The sequence below is a fragment of the Prunus mume genome, linkage group LG8 (genome assembly GCF_029339155.1).
Source record: "Prunus mume cultivar Tortuosa linkage group LG8, ASM2933915v1, whole genome shotgun sequence".
NCBI classification, from domain to species: domain Eukaryota; kingdom Viridiplantae; phylum Streptophyta; class Magnoliopsida; order Rosales; family Rosaceae; genus Prunus; species Prunus mume.
The window spans coordinates 22,962,324-22,987,089 of NC_142705.1; the positions used below are offsets into that span (position 1 = coordinate 22,962,324).

The 24,766-nt window shown below is 44.6% G+C and overlaps 3 protein-coding genes across 3 annotated transcripts; 2 read left to right on the forward strand and 1 right to left on the reverse strand.

Moving 5' to 3' along the window:
- Positions 1 to 5,957: 5,957 nt before the first annotated feature.
- LOC148915084 (uncharacterized) lies at positions 5,958 to 6,520 on the reverse strand. Its single transcript, XM_089043402.1, has 2 exons — positions 6,490 to 6,520; positions 5,958 to 6,322 (listed from the first exon to the last, which is right to left on the reverse strand). The coding sequence occupies exons 1-2, from the start codon at positions 6,518 to 6,520 to the stop codon at positions 5,958 to 5,960; spliced, it is 396 nt and encodes a 131-aa protein (XP_088899528.1).
- An 8,122-nt stretch (positions 6,521 to 14,642) lies between these two features.
- LOC103343826 (protein VAPYRIN-like) lies at positions 14,643 to 16,830 on the forward strand. Its single transcript, XM_008247467.2, is given in 3 exon segments — positions 14,643 to 15,006; positions 15,008 to 16,003; positions 16,005 to 16,830. Coding segments are annotated over 3 exon segments (1,617 nt in total). The 5' UTR covers positions 14,643 to 14,859; the 3' UTR covers positions 16,479 to 16,830.
- A 7,127-nt stretch (positions 16,831 to 23,957) lies between these two features.
- Positions 23,958 to 24,502, forward strand: LOC107880143 (uncharacterized). The gene is made up of 2 exons (XM_089043403.1): positions 23,958 to 24,167; positions 24,287 to 24,502. The coding sequence occupies exons 1-2, from the start codon at positions 23,958 to 23,960 to the stop codon at positions 24,500 to 24,502; spliced, it is 426 nt and encodes a 141-aa protein (XP_088899529.1).
- The last annotated feature ends 264 nt before the right edge of the window (positions 24,503 to 24,766 follow it).

Sequence of the window (24,766 nt, forward strand, 5' to 3'; positions counted from 1 at the left end):
GTGTCCTAAGCGATCACGCCTTACCAGAAAAACTCAACATCTAAGCTCAAGACTCCTATCCTAGGTATAACACCCTATTTGGAACCACTTTTGTTCTTGGACCTACCCCAAAACTGGCCTGGCGGAACAAGACCAAACCTGCTGAAACCTAGCTCGTAAATCGAGCTATCTACGCTGAAATTTCTGAAATCCTACCCAACCAGCAGCTAGAGCACGAAAAATAGCTAGAAAACCATACCTCACTCGTCTGAAACGATGGCGGAGGAGGGAGAACGAGCCCACGAAATTCACAAAATCGCCCAAACCGCCTGGTCGTGGCGGTTTCGGCTATCACAACGGCAGATCGAGACCGAGATGGGCTGGGACTGGAAGAGGAAAGTGTGGTGGAAACAACGTGACCGGTCTTGCCTAAATCGGTGACCGGAGGTGGGAGAATCGCCCGAAATCGGGCTGGTCGAGTTTCCCGAAACCCGTAAATTTACGGGTTTATATAAACCGAAGTTTGAAATATTTATGGTTATGCCATCAACTTCTTTTGATCGTAACTCCTTCGTTACAACTCCGATTTGAGTCCACTACATGTCTACGAACTCGTTTCGTCGCGCTCTATGCAAGGTACAACTAAAATCCCCAAATTCCTTCCCGCTAGTTAAAAAGTCAACTTTTAAACTAATAAAATATTCTAGGGGTATTTTTGTCTTTTTCTCAAATAAATTAATAATTAAATATTAATTTTGGGTTTGGGTTATTACAGATAATATTCTATTTACCTTCTTCTCCTACTCATCTGCCAATACCCATTACTTGTCAATTATCACGTACTAATCCTTGCATGCACCCCTTACATCGAACTCATTTAAAATTCATAAGTAACCATGTGTGGGTATATGTATGTGTATATATATATATATATATATATATATATATATGTAGAGGTAATGCTTAAGAAAATAATGACAACTGTATAAAATCCTCTCCTAGGCGTACACCATAGTGATCCAATTCACGATATCCATCAATTCCCGATAGCAGTCAATTCCTCGGGTCTCGAGGACACAAAATCAACCCGAGCCGCAATCGATATCCGTCAATTCCTGGCAGTCTCGGTGACACGGAGTCAACCCGAGCCGCAATCGGCGGACTCGGGGACCGTAGTCACCTGATCCAAAGCGGCAGGTCTCGAGACAACCTCTCAATCCGGAGCCAGCAATTCCGGCACCACACGGCCAAAGCGCCCCGAACTCGTGGGGCAAAATAATCGATCGCCTCAAGGCAATGGGGGTACTCTCACGGTGGGTTTGAAAACCATAATCTGCTATTTACACAAACTTTCGATAAATTGGTTTTCAACTGAACTTAAAAGATATTCATATATGCAACAATATATACATATATTTATATGTACCAAAAATCATGAAAACCAAAAATTAAATTTCTTCCTTTTCAACTCCTGAATATATGCACCAACTACTTAGCTAGCTGGTTAGCCACATTGCTCTTTGCTTAGCATGTCATTCCAATATTAAATTTATTATATGAACAAATATAAATAGGTGATAAAAAAAATATAATGAAATACTCATCTTGCTAAACCTCAGTTCTCGACATAAGTGTGTATATACAAAAACATGTATAACATGATTTTTATATGAAAACCTCAACAAATTTCTCAAATCTTTCTAGGTGTCTGTTTACTCACCCACTCCAATGAAATAAAATAACCAAGCAACTGTCCAACAATTCTCAAAATAAGGATGCACATGTAGTGTGTCTCAGGAAGTTAACCTACGCTTGCTCGATACCAATTGAATGACGACCCAAATTCCACTTTGGAATCCTGGTCGAATCTCGCAAACGACACCTAGTGCCCGTGGGTCGTAAATGACCAAAATACCGGAAGCGATAACACAAACTCGGGCCCTATCTCGTGGCTGCGCCGTAATCGAGCTGCCTTACGCCTTTCACGAGGATCAAGCCACACGTAGTTCTTTCACCGCCTCGACTTGTAATCGTTCAATTATCCGTGAAACATACTCTAGGGATGACGCGTTATGCGGAGTATCCGACTCCGTTTACGATCCGCCAAATACTATACGATCTCGGAAAAACCTAGATCAACATACACTGAAGTTGACTACGATCCAACGGTTCAAACATATAGAACCCGGAAATCGCATACTAGGCGAGATCCGTTAGGGTTCAAGCGGTATCCGAATTAAGATCCGCGAATTTCTACGCTCATGACGACAAGGATCATTCTGAACTGAATGGGGTCTCGACCAATCTGCTCACGCGCGCCACACGCGGCCGCGCGTGGGTGTCCTAAGCGATCACGCCTTACCAGAAAAACTCAACATCTAAGCTCAAGACTCCTATCCTAGGTATACCACCTTATTTGGAACCACTTTTGTTCTTGGACCTACCCCAAAACTGGCCTGAAGTGGCCTAATAACAGGACCAAAACCTGCTGAAACCTAGCTCGAAATCGAGCTATCTACGCTAGAAATTTCTGAAATCCTACCCAACCAGCAGCTATAGCACAAAAATAGCTAGAAACCATACCTCGCCTCAAACGATGGCCGGAGGAGGGAGAACGAGCTCCACGAAATTCGCAAAATCGCTGTCCAAACCGCCCCTGCGTGGCGGTTTCCGCTATCACGACGGCAGATCGAGACTAAGATGGGCTGGGACTGGAAGAGGAAAGTGTGGTGGTTCTAACGCGACCGGTCTTGCCTGAATCGTGACCGGAGGTGGGAGAAATCGCTCGAAATCGGCTGGTCGAGTTTCGAAACCCAAATTTCTGGGTTTATATAAACCGAAGTTTGAAATATTTACGGTCATGCCATTGAACTTCTTTTGATCGTAACTCCTTCGTTACAACTCCGATTTGAGTCCACTACATGTCTACGAACTCGCTTTCGTCGCGCTCTATGCAAGGTACAACTAAAATCCCCAAATTCCTTCCCGGTCAAAAAGTCAACTTTTAAACTAATAAAATATTCTAGTGGTATTTTTGTCTTTTTCTCAAATAAATTAATAATTAAATATTAATTTTGGGTTTGGGTTATTACAGATAATATTCTATTTACCTTCTTCTCCTACTCATCTGCCAATACCCATTACCTGTCAATTATCACGTACTAATCCTTGCATGCACCCTTTCTTTTTTGCAGGCTGAGCATCTCGCTTCAAATTTGGAAATTGTGCCCGTAGTACCTTCTTCCTTCAACACATTCGATACACTGGTCGAGGCAGCCCTCACAGGATCCTCTCCAACCATGACACCAACGGATTCTCGGATGAAATGCCTACGCCCAAGTTACAAACCTTACCACCTATCTTCCAAAGATTTTCTCAAAGGGACCTTGATCCTCGCCATTTCGCCACCTTTCAAAGAGCCTTTTGGAGCAACACCTTTGTCGCCCATACAACCTCGCCTGCCTGGCCTCACGCTCAACCACTTCTCCGCGACAGGCCTAGTCCCCTAGCACTTCTTCCGGTTCAATGTGACAATGCGAGCATCACAAAACGCCAGCTATCATTACCATCGAATCTTTGTCGAGAACACCCTCGCAAAGACGCGTCTTGGCCGGAGGGAGGAATCATTTATCGCCTTCATGGCTTTCTTTGACAGCGGTGCTCAGTCCTTCGATCCGCAGATGAACTCCTCGCCGCTCTACCATCGATTTAATGGTTACGCACTCTTCCGGGAATTCTTGTTTATCCCGAGACAACGCGATCAGCTTTGAAGAAATTTCGACAAGTGCGGGATTTCATGGACATGATCGGTATTATTTCTTCATTCTCGCCAGGCCGCTTCCGCCCTCGCTTGGTGCTCCATGGGATGGATACCGCAGTACTGGACATTCCGATCACAGTTCCTCTCACAAGTGGATGCGCTTTATGAGGCTATGACTCGGGCTTTCGAGCAAAGTCTCTTCTCGAACTCGTGAAGGGTTTGGCATGTGCTGCATTTGGGGCACGGGCTGTTCATAACATGAAGTCAAATCCCGCCCTGATGAAATAAGGGCAGCAGCAGAGGCTTTGGTCTTCAAAGATTTAATCGAAAACCAAAGACAGGAATTGCGTGGCCTCTTTTCTCGCCTAAGGTGTCTCTTCCGCTGATCTTGTGTGTGATGGAGGCAAAGGATAAGATCTTCTCACGGCCTCCTCCGCCCTTCTAGCCATCCTTGGTGGTACTTTGAGGCTCGTGACTTTTCGTCCTTCCTCATGTTTCTCATTCTACATATGTTCAATGTTACTCTGATTTCTCCTGACATTCCCTTTTTTTTGTTCTGTTTTGCATGTCGCATTTTGCTTGGTGTAGGATTGACTAGCTTGACACATTCTAGAGTTTCGTTCAAGATTGAAGCGCACATTACTTTTTAGCATGTATAGCTTGATTTTGACTTATGTTGTAAAACTTGTACTGTAGTAGCTTGGCATTTTAGTGTTGTTGTGTTCCAAATTTTTAACCTATGTTCCCTTTTTTTTTCTTTTGCCAGAAACACATTGTAGCTCTTATTCGACATGTATAAAATGCCTGGTTGGTAGAATCCTTTGCTTGAATTTTAGATCGGGTATCCTTTTGAAGCATGGTGGTTGTTGCCAAAGTTTTGTTAGGATGGCCCTTTGACACTGCCTATTTTCTTTGAAGGTTCTTGGACCTTATGAGCATGCTAGCTTCCTTTTGTGGGTGCTTAGCTTGGCTTGTTCCTTTTCATTTTGCCTAAGCGTGAAAGCTGCTACAGACCTAGGATCCCATTCAAATGGCTTTGCTTGGCATGTCTTTTGCTAAGTAATATTTTCCTCCATTTTTTTTTGGATATCCGCCGTATATTTATATGTAATTGTAAACGCATGTTCAAAAAGAAATTCGAGGTACAAAGAAGGGCAAACTTTTAGACACAATTTTTTTTTCAAAATACTCCTTCATTTTCATTTCAAACCCCATGCTACCATGATGATACAAAAGCTTTTCAAAACAAAGAGCATATAGAAGGAGACAACATTTTTTAGATAAAAGGAAATGCAATAACATGAAAATAAGATATTATGCCTACTTAGCAGTAGTAGGGCTTGAGCCATTTTCCATTGATGGGGTCCGTTAGCATGCCTTCCTTGACAGAGATCAAGCGATAATAACCGCTGCTATGTACCTCTTTGACTGCGAATGGACCCTCCCATTGTGGGGCAAATTTGGAAGGTCCTGACATTTGCCTTCTCACATGTTCAACGACTTTTAGCACGAGATCTCCTTGCTTGAAGGCTTGAGGCTTAACGGTCCTGTTATAGGCTTGGGCAACAGTCTTGTTGTAGAGTGCCATCCTTCTTTCAGCTTCCATCCTTTTCTCATCAACTGCTTCGAGATCTAGCAAACGCCAATCTGAGCATGTCTTTGCATCCCATTCAAGATCATTGATACCGCTATCCCGGCTGTCGGGATGGTGATTTCCACGGGTGAAATAGCCTCGATCCGCATACACAAGTGAGTAAGGTGAAAAACCTGTAGCGCTCCTTGGTGAGGTGCGATAAGCCCACAAAGCATCCGGCAGGTGAACACTCCAGCCTCCTTGATACTCATATACCATCTTGCTTAGAATCCTCAATATCGTCTTATTGGTAGCTTCCGCTTGACCGTTTCCCTGCGGGTAATAAGGCGTAGAGCGACGATGCTTGATACCGTACCCACTAAGGGTTGAACCTACTTGCTTGTTAACAAAAGGTGTGCCATTGTCGGTGATCATCTTGTATGGGATTCCGAACCTACACACAATGTATTCCCGAATGAAATTCGAGACAGCAGCTCCTGTGGCCTTTCGAAGGGGAATTGCCTCAACCCATTTCGTGAAATACTCCGTAGCGGTGAGGATCCATATGTAGCCATCGGAAGGGGGATGGATTGTCCCAATTAAATCAAGCCCCCAAGTATGGAAAGGCCAGGGAGTGCGCATGTCTTACAGCAATGTGGGAGGTTTGTGGCTTAGATTAGCATGGATTTGGCAGGTGTGGCATTTCTTAACAAAGTCATGTGCATCCTTCTTCATGGTAGGCCAATAATACCCAATGCTTAGTAGCTGCCGGTGAAGCTTCTTCATTCCTTGGTGCTCTCCGCACTCTCCAGCATGTATCTCTTGCATGGCTTCACGCGCTTCTGATTCTCCCAAGCACTTTAATGGCTCACCATTAAACCCCTTCCGATAGAGAGTTGACCCATCAACAAAGTACGTCTTTATGGTCTTTTTGAGCTTATAGGCGAGCTTGGGGTTGGTCGGCAGAGTTCCTCCAACAAAGAATGCCAAGTATGGAGTCCGCCAATCTTCTGCAAATGAAACAGTGAATGACTCCTCCGTAGAGGGTATCGTAGAACAGGTGGGACAACCGGATTGTAGTTCACCGCTTGCTTCTTCATCTCTCGCCAATAATAACCTTTATGCGTGCAAGCGCTGCACAGACATTACTAGTTCCAAGCCGCAAGTGGCATCGTACCTCTTGCAACCTCCTTCTTGCTTCTCGCCATCCCAACACACCGGTTAGAACACCTCCTAAGACGCCTGTAAGTTCCCAAAGATAGTCACATAGTCTTTCAAGTCTTTAATGCTGCTCTCTTCACCTAATTTTTTCTTCAGGGCTTTCTCCAATCATCCTCTTCCAAAGAAGTCCCCTCGGGCCATTGCTTTGACCACTGGTGTGCTTCTCCTTATCACGGTGATGTTGGGCTGCTCTTGCACAAATGAGAGCTTTGATCCCAATGTGGCCAAAGCATCAGCGTACCTATTGGTGGCTCCTGGAATGTGCTCCATCACGATTTGCTTGAAGGAATTAATGAGCCTTTCAGCAGCTGTCCGATATGGTGCCAAGGTTGCTTCCTTTACCGCAAAGCTTCCTTGCAATTGACTTAGTACTAGGTTCGAATCGCCGATGATCTTCACCTTTTCTGCGCCCATTTCTCTTGCTGTGGACAATCCTACAATAAAAGCTTCGTATTCCGCCATGTTATTCGTGCATGGAAAGTCTAGCTTGAATGAGAGAGCCGTAGCTTGCCCATTGGGATTAATGAGCACGACACCTGCCCCTCCACCTTTCGATGTGGAAGACCCATCAAAGTAGAGGGTCCATGGTTCCTCCTCTGTAACAGTAGCGACCATTTCCGGCAGCTCTCCCAGGACTTCCTTGGAAAGGGTTGATCCTTCTACTTCGGGGAACAGAGCTAGCATGTCAATCACAGCTTGTCCCTTGATGGCCTTAGGAGTTGTGCATATGATATCAAATTCGGAAAGCTGCAATAACCAACGTGCGAGACGACCGGATAATACCGGCCTTGTGAGCAGATATCTTACGGGATCGGACTTTACTATGAGTTGTAACTTGTGAGCAAGGAAGTAGTGTCGCAAGCGCTGTGCAGCATAGATGAGAGCAAGGCATAAGAGTTCCGTTTTTGGGTACCTTGCCTCAGCTCCTCTCAGTTGTCGGCTTACATAATAAACGGGGCTTTCCTCCCCGTTATGGCCATCTGCGCAAGCAAAGCTCCAACCGCAGCACTTGTCGCAGCCAAGTAAAGCTTAAGGGAAGTCTCGAATAGGTGCCTCATCGTAGGCAGCTTTGTGATCGCTTGTTGTACCCTACCGTAAGCTTTTGGCATCCCCGCTCCATATATATGGCTTCCCTTTCTTAAGGAGAGGAGTGAAGACACTCATCATTGCAGCAAGGCCTGGAATAAAACGCCGAATGTATGACAATCTTCCCATAAAACTTTTCAACTCCTTTGGATTCTTAGGCGGTGCAAGAGAGCATATGGCTTTGGTTTTCTCGAATCCACATTTATACCACTGTGTACCCGAAGCCCAGAACTTGCCAAATGAGACTCGAATGCGCATTTCTTTGGGTTCATTTTTAACCCATACACCGCACCTTTCCAAAGACTCCACCTCGTAACTCCGATGACTTTCTCTGGTTTTGGATTTTACTACAAGGTCATCCACATAGTCTTCCACCTCTTTTCCCATCATATCATGAAACACTGCCGTCATGGCCCGTTGGTAGGTAGCACCGGCATTCTTAAGACCAAATGGCATGACCGTGTAGTAGAAATTTCCATAGGGTGTTCAAAAGCTATTTTTTCGGCATCCTTGGGAGACATCTTGATTTGATTATAGCCACTAAATCCGTCCATGAAGGATAGCATGCCTTGACCCGAGGTTGAATCAATCAAGATATCCATGTTGGGCAGCGGGAATTCATCTTTTGGGCAAGCTCGATTGAGATCACGGTAGTCTGTGCATATTTTGATTACCCCAGTTTTCTTCTTCACGGGTACAATATTTGCTAGCCATGTCGGGTGTTTGATTGGCTTGATGAATCCAGCGGCTAGCAGCTTTTCAACTTCCACCTTGATTTGCTTCTCAATTTTAGGATGAAAATTCCTTCGTGGTTGTACAACAGGTCTTGCACCGAGCTCAACATTCAGCGTATGACTTACCAAGTTTGGATTAAGGCCGGGCATCTCTTCATAACTCCAAGCAAACACATCTCGAAATTCTTTCAATAACGACACCAAAGCCTCCCTTTCTTCCCCCGTTAAATGAACACTGACAGAGATGGGTCTTGGGACAGAGGGGTCATCACTTAAATTAATTGTTTCCAGCCGCTCAGCTACTGCCGTTGAGCCATCTTGCATGTGCTTGGGCGCTGTCATTGGTTCTTGGAAAGGACAAGGCAAGGGTGCCTTGCCATTTAGGCTCATGGCTGTCCGCTTGCATAGCTTCTCCACCATACTCTGGCTTTCGTAGGATACGGCCAAGCCTCAATCCCGCCATGTTTATATACAAGGCGCCCATCCGCGTAATAACCTTTGAGCATTGAGGATGATCGTAGGCATGGTTGTTGGCCTCCGAGTGCCTTTTTCTTTCTCGATCAACGATGGTTATGAGCTCCTCGTTGCTCAGATCCCGAATCTCGGTCCACGATGGCAGGTAAGTCCCAGAATTCTTGGATGGGTTGCTTCCGCGCTGTACTTAGTGTAGAATTCTGCCTCGGAGTAGTGAGCTTCGCTTTGATTGAACGGTGCTTGATTCCCTGGTATGCGGAGTGGTCTTAGCCCAATTCTTCCTTTTACACATTGATGGTACGTAGAGACCACAAGTTTATGTTTGTTGAGTCATGGCCTTCCCAACAAAGCATGATAAGCCACATCTACGTCCACCACATAGAACTTGGTAAGTGACCGAACGGGCCCTACCTCCAAATTTACTTGCATATATCCAACCGTAACCTCACTTTGATTCCCAAAACCGCTAATGCTCGTTTGGGACTGCACAATCTTGGATAGTGGAATACCAGCTGCTGTAAGTACAGATAGAGGCAAGATGTTATGAAGAACCCGTGTCTACCAGAGCCCTCCGTATGAACACATCATTGATTTGTCCCTCCAGGTAAAGCGGCCTCCTATGATTCGGGTATGGAACTTCCATGTCCTCGTCTGTGAAAACAATAGCATTGTCATTTTCCAAGAATGACCTTTGAGGTTGAGCAGTGAAGCAATGGGGGTTGGTTCTGCAGAAATATTCATGAGGGCTACAGCAGCTACTTCCCTCGCTTGAGGCCCGAAACCAAGTTGGTCGAAGAGTGACTTAACTCTAGGGTTTCTCTGGAGGACTTGTGAAGCCAGGTCCTGCTTCGAGCCTAGATATTGCTCCATTACAGCTTGCCTCACTTCGTAAGGGTGTGAAATGTCACAGCAGACGTTTCCTGCTGTCGGACTAGGCTCCCTGGCGTTGTTCTTCCAAGATGTCCAACATGAACACCCCATTGTCTGCACACCATCCCATCCATCAGCGAGTGGCCATGGCGTGTCATAGCTTGACGGTTTCGAGTATTTGCACCAGTAAGCTTTATCCATGTTTCCACAAGGCTCCCAAATAGCCTCTGGTGGCTTTGGATCATTCCTCCATAGGTGACACAATTCGTCATCGTCGAGCAAATCATCTGAACACGTAATAACAGCAGCCATTTCTTTCCCCCTCCGTTTTGGCAAAGGGTCCTCATCAATAGCCTGCTTCCTAGAGGGAAGCTCAAGAACTCCCTCATGTATTTTGCCATGTAAGATCCTCCTTAAACTCGACAAGCGGTGGTCTGATGTCCTACAAACCGTGGTAGCGGCGATGTGATCTGGATCACTTTTTCTTCCTGTGAGGACCTTGTAGGGCCCGAGAGGTTTGATCGCGCCACAAGAATCATTGTGTCGAGGATGGCATGAAACTCTTCATCTTTGCAAGGCGGCGGTACGCCTCCTATCTTTCCGCTTTGCGTGAGCTATAGTCGTTAGATGGCTTCTCATCCGTAGCTAACACCTGATGTGATTCCTTCTTCTCACTCCTCCAAATTTCCTTTATCCATGGTTTGACGAACATGCTTGTCTTTCTTACCACTTCCAAGAGGGAAAATTGGCTGATGCCGATATTTTCCAAGTATACTCTATAGTCCGACACAATATTGCCGATGCAAACTCAACAAGTGCCTCCTCATCTTTTTCGTCATAGCAATCGAGAGCCAAGTCCCGGAATCTTCTCGCGAAGTCCACGGATCCTCCCCTTGCTTTTGGCGAGTGTTGTTGAGCTGCGTGGTGGTGACCCTCTCCTCGTCTGAAAATATTTTTACAAAACTCGCTTGCCAAATTGTCCCAGGAACGCATAGAGCCTGGTGCCAATGTGGTGTACCATGTATAAGCCCGATCGGTGAGGCTCTTTGAGAATTCTCGGAGTCGCAGATTATAATCACCAGCGTGTGGCCCCAAAGCATCAAGGAATCGGTTGACATGTTCCTTCGGGCTTCCTTTCCTCCCATCGAAGAGAACAAAGGTTGGTGTTTCGTAACCTTTGGGATAGGGCTGCTGGAGTAAACTTGCTGGGTACGGTGGCTGAGGAATGTACTTCCAATCCTCCTGACTTCGACTAAGCTCCTTTTCCAGCATGGCAACGACATCCTCCTGGTGACAAAAGACGGTCCCTTTGTTCGGACTCTTTCCAAAGAGCGCAGATTCTTCTTAAGGACGCCTATCCTATTCGCTTGACTTGAAGCAAGATTTTTAATTCTTTGATAGTGTCCATCATCTCCTTCTGGTTTCCATGGCCTGTATAGCCGTGATGAGATCAGTGAGGGTGAAGGCTTCCTCACTTGCATGTTCTTGTCCTCTAGAGGAAGCATTTTGCCTTGATTCAGAATCACCATGGTCGGGCCCATCTTGGGAGGCCATGGTATTGCTCCTGGTTTTCTTTCTTGGAGGCATCAGTAAAATGGCAGCTTGTTCCCCAATGAAGTCGCCAATTTATGTAGGGGTTTTTGTTCCAGCCGCTTGACGAATAGGCCTGGGCTGCTGTAGGAAGACAACGAGCAAAATCCCCCAAATGCTTGAGTTCGAAAAACAAGCTCCCAAGAGAGTTTTTAGAAAATCTAATGAGATTTTAAAAGAACACTCTCAGGATCACTTCACTAACACCCAAATAAGCATGAGAATTTCGCTAATGGCTCAGCCTGAGGAGTATGTGGCATGAGAGCTAAGCTTTCATGAGTTTAGCAGTTTGAGAGAGAGAGAGAGAACAACATGAATTTCTTACAGAGGATCAAATCTAAACTGAGAACGAAGGAAAACTTAGCAAGGTTTTATCTCAGGGGAAGAAGAAAACAACGGAGAAATGGGATTGGGTGGCTTGAGTAAATTCCAGATTGCTTGACAAAGCTTGGTCAAGCTCTGGGTCGTTGAGTTGTGGATGTCTTTTCTGGGTAGCAAAAGTCTCCTTTTATAGGCGTTAGGAGCTCTAATTTCGTCTGGTTTTCCTCTTCCTTTTTCCTTGGCAGCTCCTACTTAGCCCTATTTTGATGAATTTTTCCATCCAAGGGGCATGGGTAAGGAACCCTTCATGGTTCCAATGGTTTGACGCAGTTGGGCTTTCCCATAGAGGAAGGCGCCACCTGCTTTCCTTGTGTTTTCTCCTGTGCAGCTTATGAGGAAAAGGGGAGAGATGAAGCCTTTTGTCCGATGGACACTTTTCTCACCCCCATGGATTTCCTCTGGTCTTGCCGTGGCTCCCTTATGACCATTGTTTGGAATTCAAACGGGAATAGGGCTCGACGCCAGATTTTTGCAAGTTGCTGGGCTTGGGCTTGTACATATGGTATTGGGTCCTCTGGCTTTGTTGCTTCTATCGTTTGACAGGCTTTTGTCAAGCTGCTGGAAAGGCTTTCCCTCTAATTCTATTGATGTGGGCTGCTAAATATCTTGGTAGGTTCTTTGGTGTCTTCCTAGAGCATGGGTCAATTTTTTCTCCTCTCTCTCATGCTAACCCATATGCTTGGGTTCTAGGAACGGCTTGAGTTCCAAAGCCCCAAGTGGCTTTGAAACCTACGCCTTGAACCCTCAATGGGCCCCGTGATTGCTTGTTTCCCTCCATACCACAACCTTCTCGAAGCCCTGGTAATTTTGTGGCTTGGGCCCACTTAAGCTCGTGACGTAGCTTGGTATTAGAATGCGCATGATTTCTATGCTCGTGCTTGGGGTTTTATTATGCCATGATAGGCTATAGTCGGGCCAAGTAGTGCCGAATGAGCATGTGAGCGTGATTTAGTAATATCGGTATGTCCTTGGCTCCTTTTGCACATGCTTGTTTAGCATGATTTGTCGCTTGTAGCTTGTGTTGGCGGCTCTTATAAATTTTCTTTTATCCCGATTGAGCTTATTTTGCATCCAATCACTCATATTGGGCTAAGGGTTAATTTGGGCTTAGCCCCTTGGATTTTTGGGCCTCAACAAATATTTAGGCCCATAAATGGGTCAGAGATGGAGCGGAGCACATGAAATCCAACCCAACTAGATTCAATCCGAAAATATGACGGGTCATTAACAACTAGATTCATATCTGATTTGTTGAATTATCCGATACCAGATTGGAATTCTTTTTTCTTTTTTTTTTCATATATACAAATAATTTAAAAATGTTTTTATTTGTTTACAAAATTCACAAGATTGTTATATCAAATTGAATGAAATATATGTTATATCAAATTGGATCGGATTAGACAAGATTCAAATTTGTTCTATTAATTTAACGGGTTAATAGATTCGGAATATACTCGAGTTATTAAATTACGCCACCAAATCCATCTTCTATTCGAGCACTTCCAGCGTGCACCGCCTGATAAGAGAGGGCCCGATTTCTTGTTCCAGCCGCAAATGCAGCTCGAGCAAGGCGTGGCCCACCAACCGGGCAAGCCCATAGGCAAATCCAGCTCGCTTTGCTGCCTAGGCAAGTGACGTAATGTGGACATCATTATGACGTCAGCAACCAATTAAAATAATAAAACATTTGAAAAAAAAAAACCAAAAAATTCAATTTTATTTATTTTATTTATAAATACCTAGCCATATTCTTAACTTCCGACACCAAAACCCTAAACCATATAAAAATTAATCATTTATGTATAAATAAAAATAAAAATAATTTAAAGTGAATAGTAATTGCCTTTTACCATAGCAATGAGTGGAAACACACTTTGCCTTTTGTAAGAACTGACACTATTCATATGAATAGTAACACCCCTTACCCTCTGCCATGAAAATGGGTGAAAATGCTCTTAATTACATCGGATTCGGATCAAAATTAGATCCATTGACAGCTCTAATAATATTGCAAATGGATATTTGACTATTCAATAGTTTTCAAGTCTGATTGCAATAGCAAGAGTGATCTAATCAATGACCCTTTAATAGTTTTCTCTTTCCCGGGTAAATAAGTCCGTAGAGTTGGCTTGTGTGCTGCAAAGTTGCAACATCGCAATCAAAGAAAGGGTCATGTTATGTAATTGGAAGAGGCAAAGACAAGGGTGCAGATTTAAAAACAGCAAATCACATAAACCTAGCTTAACGCTCACAAACGAAATGACGCCACGTGGCAAACTTTAGCTATATGTTGTTGCGCCTAATTGTCTTGCCAACACAGAAATGAAACAAAATCTTATAAAAAATGTTCATAGTGCCTGTTTGTACAGGGCATTGTTATTAGTTAATTCGGCAAGTAATGACACTAGGATTTAGTCGCTGCCCACAACCAATTCTTTATAATTACTTTGCAATTAACTCATATATGTTCACATACGGGTTCTAAAATTTCAATAATTCAATTGGGCAGTCAAATGATATCGAATTCAAGTGATTTTTTTTTTGTGTGAGATGATCTTTGATTGAGTATCTACAAAACGGTTTGAATTTGTGAAATATAATACGGAGTGAGCTCTATGAGGTGTCCCTCAAATAAACTTATTTGAGAGATCCCTCAACCGAAGCTCCCCGTATATATATATATATTGTCGTCTTGTTGTAGAATTAGTTTATGCTCATAGGAATTTTCAATGAGATGGAGCATCTTGTTGGCTTCTTTATTGATCCCACTTTGTAGCCAATTGACGTAAGCCTTGTTAGAAGCTAATTAATTAGATTAGCAACTATAAAAAAATGAATTTATGTGCATAATATAATGCAAGAGTGAAAGTAACTTTTTGTCCCCTCCAAAACAACAACTGTGATCTTAGGAGTTATACAGAAGAGAAGAGATCCTTAGAGACGCCGAATAGAACAAGTCAGCATTGTTTTTAACAACCCCCACTTGGCACAATCTCACCAAAGCCGGCCTTGGCATTCCCTACCTTCTCTTAAACTCCAAACTTTCCACCTTTACTTCCTTCCATATTTCTCAATCTCCCTGCCTCATTTTTTTCATGGTTTTTCTTGTCTACCTCCTAACTGTTTCAATCCCAGAAATATTACCCATTAGTTTAAGTTTGTATCCAAACTGAAAAATCAATCAAGATATGGACAGGCTCATAAGTTTGGAGCCATCAAATTTTGTTGCAATAAGGATCGAACCGGGACAGAAATGCTACGGCCAGCTTACTTTGCGCAACGTTATGTACACCATGCCGGTGGCCTTCAGGCTTCAACCGCTGATCAAGAATCGCTTACACGGTGAAGCCCCAATCCGGGATCATATCTCCCCTAGAGAAATTGACCATAGAAATTGTGTATCATCTTCCTCCAGGGTCAAGCCTCCCTGACTCATTCCCTTATTGCCATGACTCTTTTCTTTTGCATAGCGTGGTTGTGCCCGGGGCAGCCATCAAAGACTCTTCGTCCACGTTTGATGCCGTTCCAAGTGACTGGTTCACCACGAAGAAGAAGCAAGTGTTCATAGATAGTGGTGTGAAGGTTATGTTTGTTGGTTCACCTATTTTGGCACAACTTGTGGCAGATGGTTTGATGGATGATATTCGGGAAGTTCTTGAGAAGAGTGATCCTTCTTGGAAAGCAGCCGACTCGGTGGATTCAGAGGGTCAATCTTTGCTTCACTTGGCTATTAGTCAAGGCCGGCCTGACCTTGTCCAGCTACTTCTCGAGTTCGAGCCTGATGTAGAGGCTCAGAGCCGGTCAGGGTCTAGCCCACTTGAAGCCGCCGCTTCATGCGGGGAGGCCTTGATCGTGGAGCTTCTATTGGCCCGGCGTGCAAGCACTGAAAGATCCGAGTCCTCTACTTGGGGTCCCATTCACCTAGCGGCAGCAGGTGGGCACGCGGAGGTTCTTAGGCTTCTTATAATCAAAAGGGCTAATGTTGATGCAGTGACAAAGGACGGTAGCACGGCTTTACACCTTGCAGTTGAGGAGCGAAAAAGGGATTGTGCCAGGCTCTTAATGGCGAGTGGGGCAAAAGCTGAAGTTTGTGACAGCAGAGACGGCGATACTCCTTTACACATCGCTGCCGGGTTGGGGGACGAGTACATGGTGAAGCTGTTGCTGCAAAAGGGTGCTAATAAAGACATTAGAAACTTTGCAGGCCGAACAGCATATGATGTTGCCTCGGAGAACGGGCACACAAGGCTGTTTGATTCGCTTCGACTTGGCGATAGCTTGTGTATTGCTGCGAGGAAGGGTGAGGTGAGAACAATTGTCAGGCTGCTTGAGACAGGGCGCAGCCATCAATGGAAGAGACCAACATGGGTGGACAGCTTTGCACAGAGCTTGTTTCAAAGGGAAAATCGATGCGGTTAGAACGCTGCTCGAGAAGGGCGTGGATGTGGATGCTAAAGATGAGGATGGATACACGGCCTTGCACTGCGCAGCCGAGTCGGGGCATGCGGATGTGATAGAGATGTTGGTGAAGAAAGGAGCTGATGCTGAGGCTCGAACTAATAAAGGTGTGACTGCACTGCAGATTGCTGAGTCTTTGCACTATGTTGGGATTACAAGGATACTTGTTCATGGAGGAGCCACAAAAGACAATAATATGGCACGTCTCCTGTCACCGGCTTCAGTTACATTTGGGAAGAAGTCTATGGGTCTAGAGGAGGAGCTCAAGGGAGGGATGAAGAAGAAATCGAGTCGAGCTAGGGCTCTTCGTGGGAGCTTCGATCGTTCTATGCCATTGGCTGTTCTGTAGCTATGCTGGATTATGTTTGGGGGTATGGATGTTTTGTTGAATTAGGGCTTGTCACATTTGGAGGTCACAATGACTCTGCTTTTGTCTCAAAGTACGTATCTGCAGAACAAGTTGTAGACTTATTCATAATATTTGCATTCTAAAACACCTTCAAAATTGATTGTAATTCCCTAGCTATATGTTAATAAATATCGTATGTATTGTATATGTCATAACATCTACTGGATACAGGAGAGGCAAAAGACAAAATGACAGCATGATCATTGCTTTGGTTTGCTCGGATTTTTGCCCATTCCGCATGTTTTTATTGTAGTAATCTTACAAAATGAATATAATTATCACTGCTGTTTCTGGAGCCCATAATCTTTTGCATAGTGTGGTAGTATCTAGCAAGGCCGAGATAAACTCTCAGGCCAGCCTTTCAACGATTGTGTGATACAATTTATGGAACGACATAAATAAAATGACCCAAATTATTAGTCCAGATAAACTTTCTGCCCAAAATAAAAGGATAAAAGGAAAAATTAGGACCGGTTTGGTGGTGTTTTCAGAGGCCGTTTTGTGTTTTTATTCTCAGAATATGATTGTGATTTGTGTTCGGTGGTGAGGGTGAGAAAATACAGATTTTTTTTACTGAAGACAGATTCTAAGTTTTAGTTATATAAGTCAGAAAACGTTAAAATGATGTTTTCACTTTGGCATCTTGACATTGTAGTTGGTGGCAATATCCTTCCAAACAATCGGCGCAACATCAACTTCAAAAAGTGCACCAACTTACAACTGTAAAACAAGGCTTATTTATACTAATATTCCCTGATATTACGGTCAAATATAATATTGTCTCCTCAAATTTAAAGTAGCCCATTTACTCTGCTTAATCGTGGTTTGGTGACCCACTTTGTCTCCTACCGTCAATTTCGTCTAAAAGTCTATTAACTATGATGACGTGATAGAGGTGTTTTTGTAATTTCATACACATGGATCATTATCCACCAATTGAACGGTGACGTGGCAACTAGAGTACACTTCCATATAGACAAAGATATAATTAAATATTATAATTATTAAAACTATAAAAAACAATTAAAATAAAGCATATAAAAAATTGGTTAATTATCTCTCTCCCTATATCTCTCTTCCCCTCCTCTCTCTTCGAATAGCTTCACAGCCCATCAACACCATCGAAGGCTTCACAACTTCGTAGATCCGATGGCTTAATCGAGTAGAAGCTAACCTGCTGTAACCTGGTCTTGGCGTTGTCACCGCTCGACACCGTAATCGAAATGCTCGGGAACATAGTGGTTTTCCGTCATCCCCAGCTGCTCTCTCTCTCTCTCTCTCTCTCTCCCTTCTCTTCCCCAATCTCTTACAATCTTTGCTACAAAACCCAAACTAAGGGTTGACAAGAAAAACTCAAATTAAGGAGTTTTGTGGGCATGAGAGCGTTGGATGTGGGCATGGTTTGAGAGAGGAATTTTATGGGTGGTTGCGGAAATTTGGGGCTGCAGTGGATTTGGTGGGTAGCGGGTTTTGGGTAATTGATTGGGTTATTGTTTGTGTATATTGTTTGGGTTGGTGTTATATTCTCATGAGTTTTTCTAGAATTTTAATTGAAGAAGAATATTGATTTCTTGGTTTTTGGGGCTTTTTTTTTTCTTTTTCTTTTCAATGATGGTGGTGATACTGTTGAGAGTCGTTTGTGAGGTAAAATACCTCTAGGCCGAGCTAGGCCAAACCACAGTGTTAGTGGTCGAGCTGGGCTAGACCACGGTGTTAGTGGTCGGGCTCGAGCCAGGTGTAGGAGTTAGGTACTGATCTTATGTCAGTCACTGAAATATCTCATTTGTTGCAATACTTCCTAAAAAAAGTTCTTCCATTGGACTGAGAAGGTAAAGGAAGAAAGCGAGTTGGAGTGTGAATTCCTCATCCTCAAATCAGCTCTTTCCGTGGGTTGTTGGCCCTAAGTAATTTAATTGTAGGAGTTAAATCTTACTATACTTTTCGGGATTTGAGAATTCCCAAGGAAGTTGGGATGTTTCGGGATCACCAAGACGCCAATCTAAATAGAGTCCTAGTCCGAGGAGGATTAGGATGTTTTGGAGTCCTAATTCGAGGAGAGCTGGTTTGCTCTAGAGTCCCACTTCGAGAAGGATTAGGTCGTCTAGGATGATATAAAAGGCTAAGGCCATCCTTCGTAAAAGGTATGCAATTCTAAGCACTAAAACCTATTGTGCAATTTTACTCTCAAACACTCGACTGACTTAAGCATCGGAGGGTCCTTGGCCGGCACCACATCGGTGTCACCCACTGAGGCTATCTTGTTTTACAGGTTCTGGAGGACGACTTGGTTAGTCACGCTAACCTAGTTTGGAAGAATTGCCCGACCTCAATCTTGAAGAGGTCATCTTCTGTTGAACCAATTTTAGGCATCAACAGTTTGGCGCCGTCTGTGGGAATCGACATCTTGCTGATTTCCATCTAAGTTTTTAGACAACAACCACTTGCTTGACACCATGAGTCAAGAGTCCGACCACAGTGAACCCGTCACCCCTGTTGCGCCTATTAAGGGGAGGAAGAAATCCAATCGCTTAACTAACATCGAGACCTACCTGAAGGAGATGAGGAGAGATATTAATGAACTCCGTGACCAGAAAAATGAGGTCGGAGGAGGAGCCGAGAAGACCTACACAGGAAGGCAGCGAAGGCTAGAAGAGTGGTGTTAAGAACATGGAGATAGTAAACAAGGCGGACCCCAACGCTGAGGCAAACTTCAACTTGAAAGACAGAATGATGAAGAGGGGGAGAGCCGTCCCCGATCTCCCAATGGAACGAACCGTGAGAAGCTGATAACTTTCGAACCTAGCCTTCGCGAATCATTCTCTGGTTTCTCTCGCATGCCAACCAAAAGCTAGAGGGAATACCTTGATCTAAGGGATTTGCTTGAGGCAAAGAAGGCTCAGTACATCCGACCTCGTAATCGCGATCGTGAAGTCGATCGTGATCATGAAGTCAATCATGGTCGTGATCGTGATCGGGAAGTGGATCAGTCTGAAGTCCGCCCTAATAGAGATGAGCAAGCTGGAGAAAGTAGAATTTTGGAGGCCATGAAGCGAATGCAAGATGAGATGGATCGGAAGCTGGAACTCCGCCTAACAGCCCTCGAGCATGAGAGAGGTCCAGGACCTCTCGACCTGGTCACGACAACTGACACCCTACCATTCACTAGGGACATCCTTGAATTCAAGCTCCCAAAAGATTTCAAACAGCCTAAGATGCGATTCTATGATGGGACCACTGATCCGGTGGACTTCTTAAACGACTTCGGTTACTGGATGAATATGAAGGATGCCGAGATGCCATGAAATGTCGTGGCTTTTCCTCTGCTCTTAGAAGGATCAGCTAAGGATTGGTTCAAGTCCTGAAGCTGCACTCCATCACCATTTGACTCGCTCAAACAGAGCTTTGTGAACCAATTTTTATCTACCTCAAAGAAGAGATACCCACCTAACTACCTCCTCAGCATCAGGCAGGGCCCTAAGGAGAAGTTGCGAGACTACATCAACCGTTTCAATCGAGAAGTAATTAGCATCCTTAGTTGCTCCAAAGATACGGCCTATACTGCTCTTCTAGCTGGGTTCCGGAGAGGACCTTTCCTGTTCCATGTCAACAAGTTTCCATCTAAGAGTTATGAGGACTGGTGTCCGAGGCGTATCGTCATGCCATAGCTGAGGAGATGACATATGATACACCAGAAGGAAAGGACCCGTCGCAGCCTAGTGTAGGAGATAAATGGAGAGAAGATCGGAATGATGTACGCGAGAAGCCAGACTACAAGAAAGGAAGATTTGAGAATTCTAGACTAGGTGAGAGAGATCAAGATCGGCCACAAAATCTATTTCGACCACGGTTCGACAACTACACCCCATTGAATGCTAATTGAGAGGAGGTCTTCTTCCACATCCAAACAGAAGTTACCGAAACCACGACCTTCGAGGTTTTCCAAGGGGCGAAAGGATCCAAATCGATATTGCAGATATCATCTCGAGAACGGTCATACGACAGACCAATGTTACGAACTCCAGGATGAGATTGAAGCATTAATCAGTAGGTCGTCTAAGCCGATTTAGTGGGTGAGAAGAAGCAAGCAGAGCCACATGACAATGCACCAGATAAGAAACCACGTGCTATGAAAGACATCAATGTTATCTCAGATGGAGCAACCCTATTTGGGGACTCCAACAAAGCATGAAAGGAGTATGCGCGACGTACCCCAGGTGGACTCGAGGCCCTTTATATTGGTCTAGGCTATCGAACTCCGAAGTCACCCAAGCTCGGGTGCTCAGCGATCACCTTTAACGAGGAAGAGGAAAGAGGCGTAGTTCACCCGCATGATGACCCATTCATAGTCCAAGCTGAGATCGCAAATTGTTGTGTGAAACGGGTTTTCATTGACACAGGCAGTTCGGTTAATATCATCTTTACATCAGCTTTCGAACAGATGGAAATATCACGAGAAGAGCTCGCCGCTGGTCACTCCCTTGCTCGGGATTCACTGGGGACAACATCAACCCTATTGGAAGCGTCACACTACCTCTGTCACTGGGAACAGCACCCCAACGGACAACGGTTTACACAACTTTTCTAATAGTTGAATGTCCTTCTGCTTATAATGTCATTTTAGGTAGGCCAGCCTTATGCTCTCTCCTAGCCTTCATCGCTAGCTACATGCTCTTGATGAAATTCCCAACCAAAGCTGGTGTGGGATATGTAAAGGGTGACCAACAAAAAGCTAGGGAGTGTTATGTCATGGCATCCAAGCAGAGAAGGAAGGAAAAGATGGAGATGTACACCATCGAGGAAGATGGAATAGACCGTGAGGTCGAGCTCGACCCACGAGAAGGTACCAATAAACAACAAGCAATGCCATGGAGGGGACCTAGAGAAAGTGCAAATCGATGATAATCACCCAGATCGGATAGTCAAGATTGGTGCCCAACTACCACCTCAAATTCGTGATGACCTGACAAACTTCCTACGTGAGAACGTTCAGGTATTTGCATGGTCGTATGAGGACATGCCGAGAATAGATCCTAAGATCATATCACACCGTCTAAGTATCGACCTTGCCTTCAAGCCAATCCGCCAAAAACGTTAAGCTTATGATGCAGAATGGTATACTGCCACGAAGGAAGAGGTGGACAAGCTCACAAAGATTGGTTTCGTTCGTGAAGTCAACTATCCAGGTTGGTTGGCCAACGTGGTCATGGTGAGGAAGACACCTGTAAAATGTGAATGTGCGTTGACTTCACTGACCTGAACAAGGCGTGTCCCAAAGATAGCTTCCCATTACCCCGTATTGATCAGCTCGTCAATTCAACCGTAGGCCACGAGCTCTTTAGTTTCTTAGACGCATACTCGGGGTATAACCAAATTTTGATGTACCCCCCATATCAGAAGCACACCTCATTCATCACAGACCGAGGTCTTTATTGCTACAAGGTCATGCCATTCGGTCTCAAAAACGCTGGTGCGACATACCAGCGACTTGTTAACCAGATGTTTGCCAACCAGATTGGGAAGAATATGGAGGTGTATGTCGATGACATGCTAGTAAAGAGTGTCACGGTTGATCATCATATTCAAGACTTAGCTGAAACCTTCAAGGTATTAAAGAGGTATAAGATGAGGCTTAATCCCGCCAAGTGCGCCTTCGGGGTTAGCTCGGGAAAATTCCTTCATGGTCAGCCAGCGTGGCATTGAGGCGAATCCAGAAAATCCAAGCTCTGCTTAACATGACGTCGCCTAGGACTTTAAAAGAAGTGCAAAGCCTAACAGGTTGTGTGGCTGCACTAAATCGATTCATATCTCGAGCTACAGACCGTTGTCAACCATTTTTCCAAGCTATAAAAGGGAGGACGAAACTCATTGATTGGACCCCTTAGTGTGAGCGAGCTTTTCAAGAGTTAAAGGAATACATGGGAAAACCCCATCTTCTGTCCAAGCCTGAACATGGGGAAGATTTGTTATTGTACCTATCTGTGTCCTCCACAGCGGTAAGCTCTGCTCATCAGAGAGGTGGGCAAGGTTCAACACCCTATGTATTATGTGCCGAGCTCTCCAAGATGCCGAAACAAGGTACCCTAGATCGAGAAGTTGGCCCTCACCCTTGTTAGTTCAGCTCGGAAGTTAAGACCTTACTTCCAATCTCATACCATCGTCGTGCTGACCAACCACCCATTGAGGCAGGTCTTGCAAAAGCTTGAGACCTCATGTCGGCTCATCAAATGGTCAATTGAACTAGGTGAATTTGATATCATATACCGCTCACTAGAAGCAGTCAAGGCTTAAGCTGTGGCCTATTTTCTTTCTAAGTTCACTAATGTACAACCACCATCATTGTCGACCGATCAGCTTGAGATGAGCATGGAGAAGAAGATACAACCTAACTTTTCATTTTGGATTCTACATGTTGATGGTGCTTCAAATCAGCAAGGAAGTGAAGACAATGAGACCCAGTATGCCTTACTGTTTGGGTTCAAGGCCTCGAATAATGAAGCTGAGTATGAGGCACTCCTTACAGGGCTTCGCCTAGCCTCCGAGCTTGGGGTTCAACAGCTGCGCATTTTCAGCGACTCCCAGTTGGTAGTAAATCATGTCACTAAAGAACACCAAGATCGAGATAAAAGCATGCGTGCCTACCTGGCCGAGGCCAAGAAGTTGTTGGATGATTTCATTGGTTATGAAATCATTTAAATTCCTCGGCTCGAGAATGCAAAAGCTGACTCCCTTGCTCGATTGGCATCTTCTTTCGATATCGACCTGGGGAGATCCATCCCGGTGGAATTCTTGGAGAAACCTAGCATTGAGGAAGATCGCGAGGGTATGTTCCATATTAGTTCCGAGCCAACTTGGATGGATCCAATACGTGATTATCTAACTCATGGATTCCTACCTGAGGACAAAGCAGAAGCTCGACGTGTACGGTATAGGTCATCCCAATATCTGATCATCAACAACAAGTTGTATAAACGAGGTTTCTCTTTGCCATACCTGCGATGCCTGACACCAGATGAAGCTAACTCTGTGCTTCGTGAAATCCACGAAGGTGTTTATGGAAATCACTCAGGCACTCGATCTCTTGCCCACAAAGCCCTCAGACAAGGATATTATTGGCCAACACTCCAAGCTGATGCTAAGAAGATTACTCAAACCTGTCCCAAATGCCAAGAATACACAGTGGTTCCCCATCAACCACCAGAGAATTTGACTTCAATTAGTAGTCCTTGGCCTTTTGCTCAATGGGGAATTGACCTAATTGGCCCTATGCCAAGGGGAAAAGGTCAGACCAAGTTTGCAATTGTTGCAGTGGACTATTTCACCAGGTGGGCTGAGGCTGAACCCCTATCTACAATAACCGAGAAGAACTGCACCGCTTTCCTTTGGAAGAACATCATATGTTGATTTGGTATCCCATACTCCATGGTTACCGATAATGGTAAACAATTTGATAATGCCAAGCTTCGTGAGTTATGTGCAGAGCTCAACATCAAGCATTTCTTTGCATCTCCTGCTCATCCTCAAGCTAATGGCCAAGTCGAAGCAATCAATAAGTTGATAAAAAAAGAACTTGAAGACAAGGTTGGAAGTGCTAAAGGAGCATGGGCTGAACTATTACCCCAAGTCCTTTGGGTTTACAGAACTTCACATCGAACATCCACGGGGGACACACATTATGCCCTTGCTTTTGGAGCTGAAGCCGTAGTGCCTGTCCGAGATTGGAATAGCTACACAGGGTGGAAGTGTTTCAGGCTGAAGCAAATGATGATCAGATGAATCTCAACCTGGATTTAGTAGATGAACGACGGGACCATGCTCAGCTGCACAATGCCTCATACCAACAACGTGTAGCTCGCTACTACAACTCCCGTGTCAAACATCGAGCTTTCCAGGTTGGTGACCTGGTACTCCGCAAGGTCATACTTGCTACTCGCAAACCTTTAGATGGAAGCTTGGGACCGACCTAGGAAGGGCCTTACCATGTCATTAAAGTTGTACGCCCGGGCACTTATCGACTAAGGGATCTCAAGGGAACAAATCTGCCTCATCCTTGGAATGCTGAACATTTAAGGAAGCATTACCAATGACTTCCTCGTCGTCTACATGCTCTTAGAGTTAGATCATCAGTTTGAGATTCAGATTTTTCGTTTTGTTTCTTTTCATTCGATGTAGGACTATCTTGTTATGATAGCTCATAAGTTAGCTTTTAGTTCTTCAACTTAGTTAGCCAG

What these genes read in the sequence shown, in the direction of transcription:
- LOC148915084 (XM_089043402.1), bottom strand. Translation starts at nt 6,520, where the DNA reads ATGGCGAGAAGCAAGAAGGAGGTTGCAAGAG. An exon ending in CAAGAAGGAGGTTGCAAGAG is followed by an intron (nt 6,323 to 6,489) that starts GTACGATGCCAC and finishes TTTCATTTGCAG; the next exon opens with AAGATTGGCGGACTCCATAC.
- LOC107880143 (XM_089043403.1), top strand. Translation starts at nt 23,958, where the DNA reads ATGGTTACCGATAATGGTAAACAATTTGATAATGCCAAGCTTCGTGAG. An exon ending in TATTACCCCAAGTCCTTTGG is followed by an intron (nt 24,168 to 24,286) that starts GTTTACAGAACT and finishes GAAGTGTTTCAG; the next exon opens with GCTGAAGCAAATGATGATCA.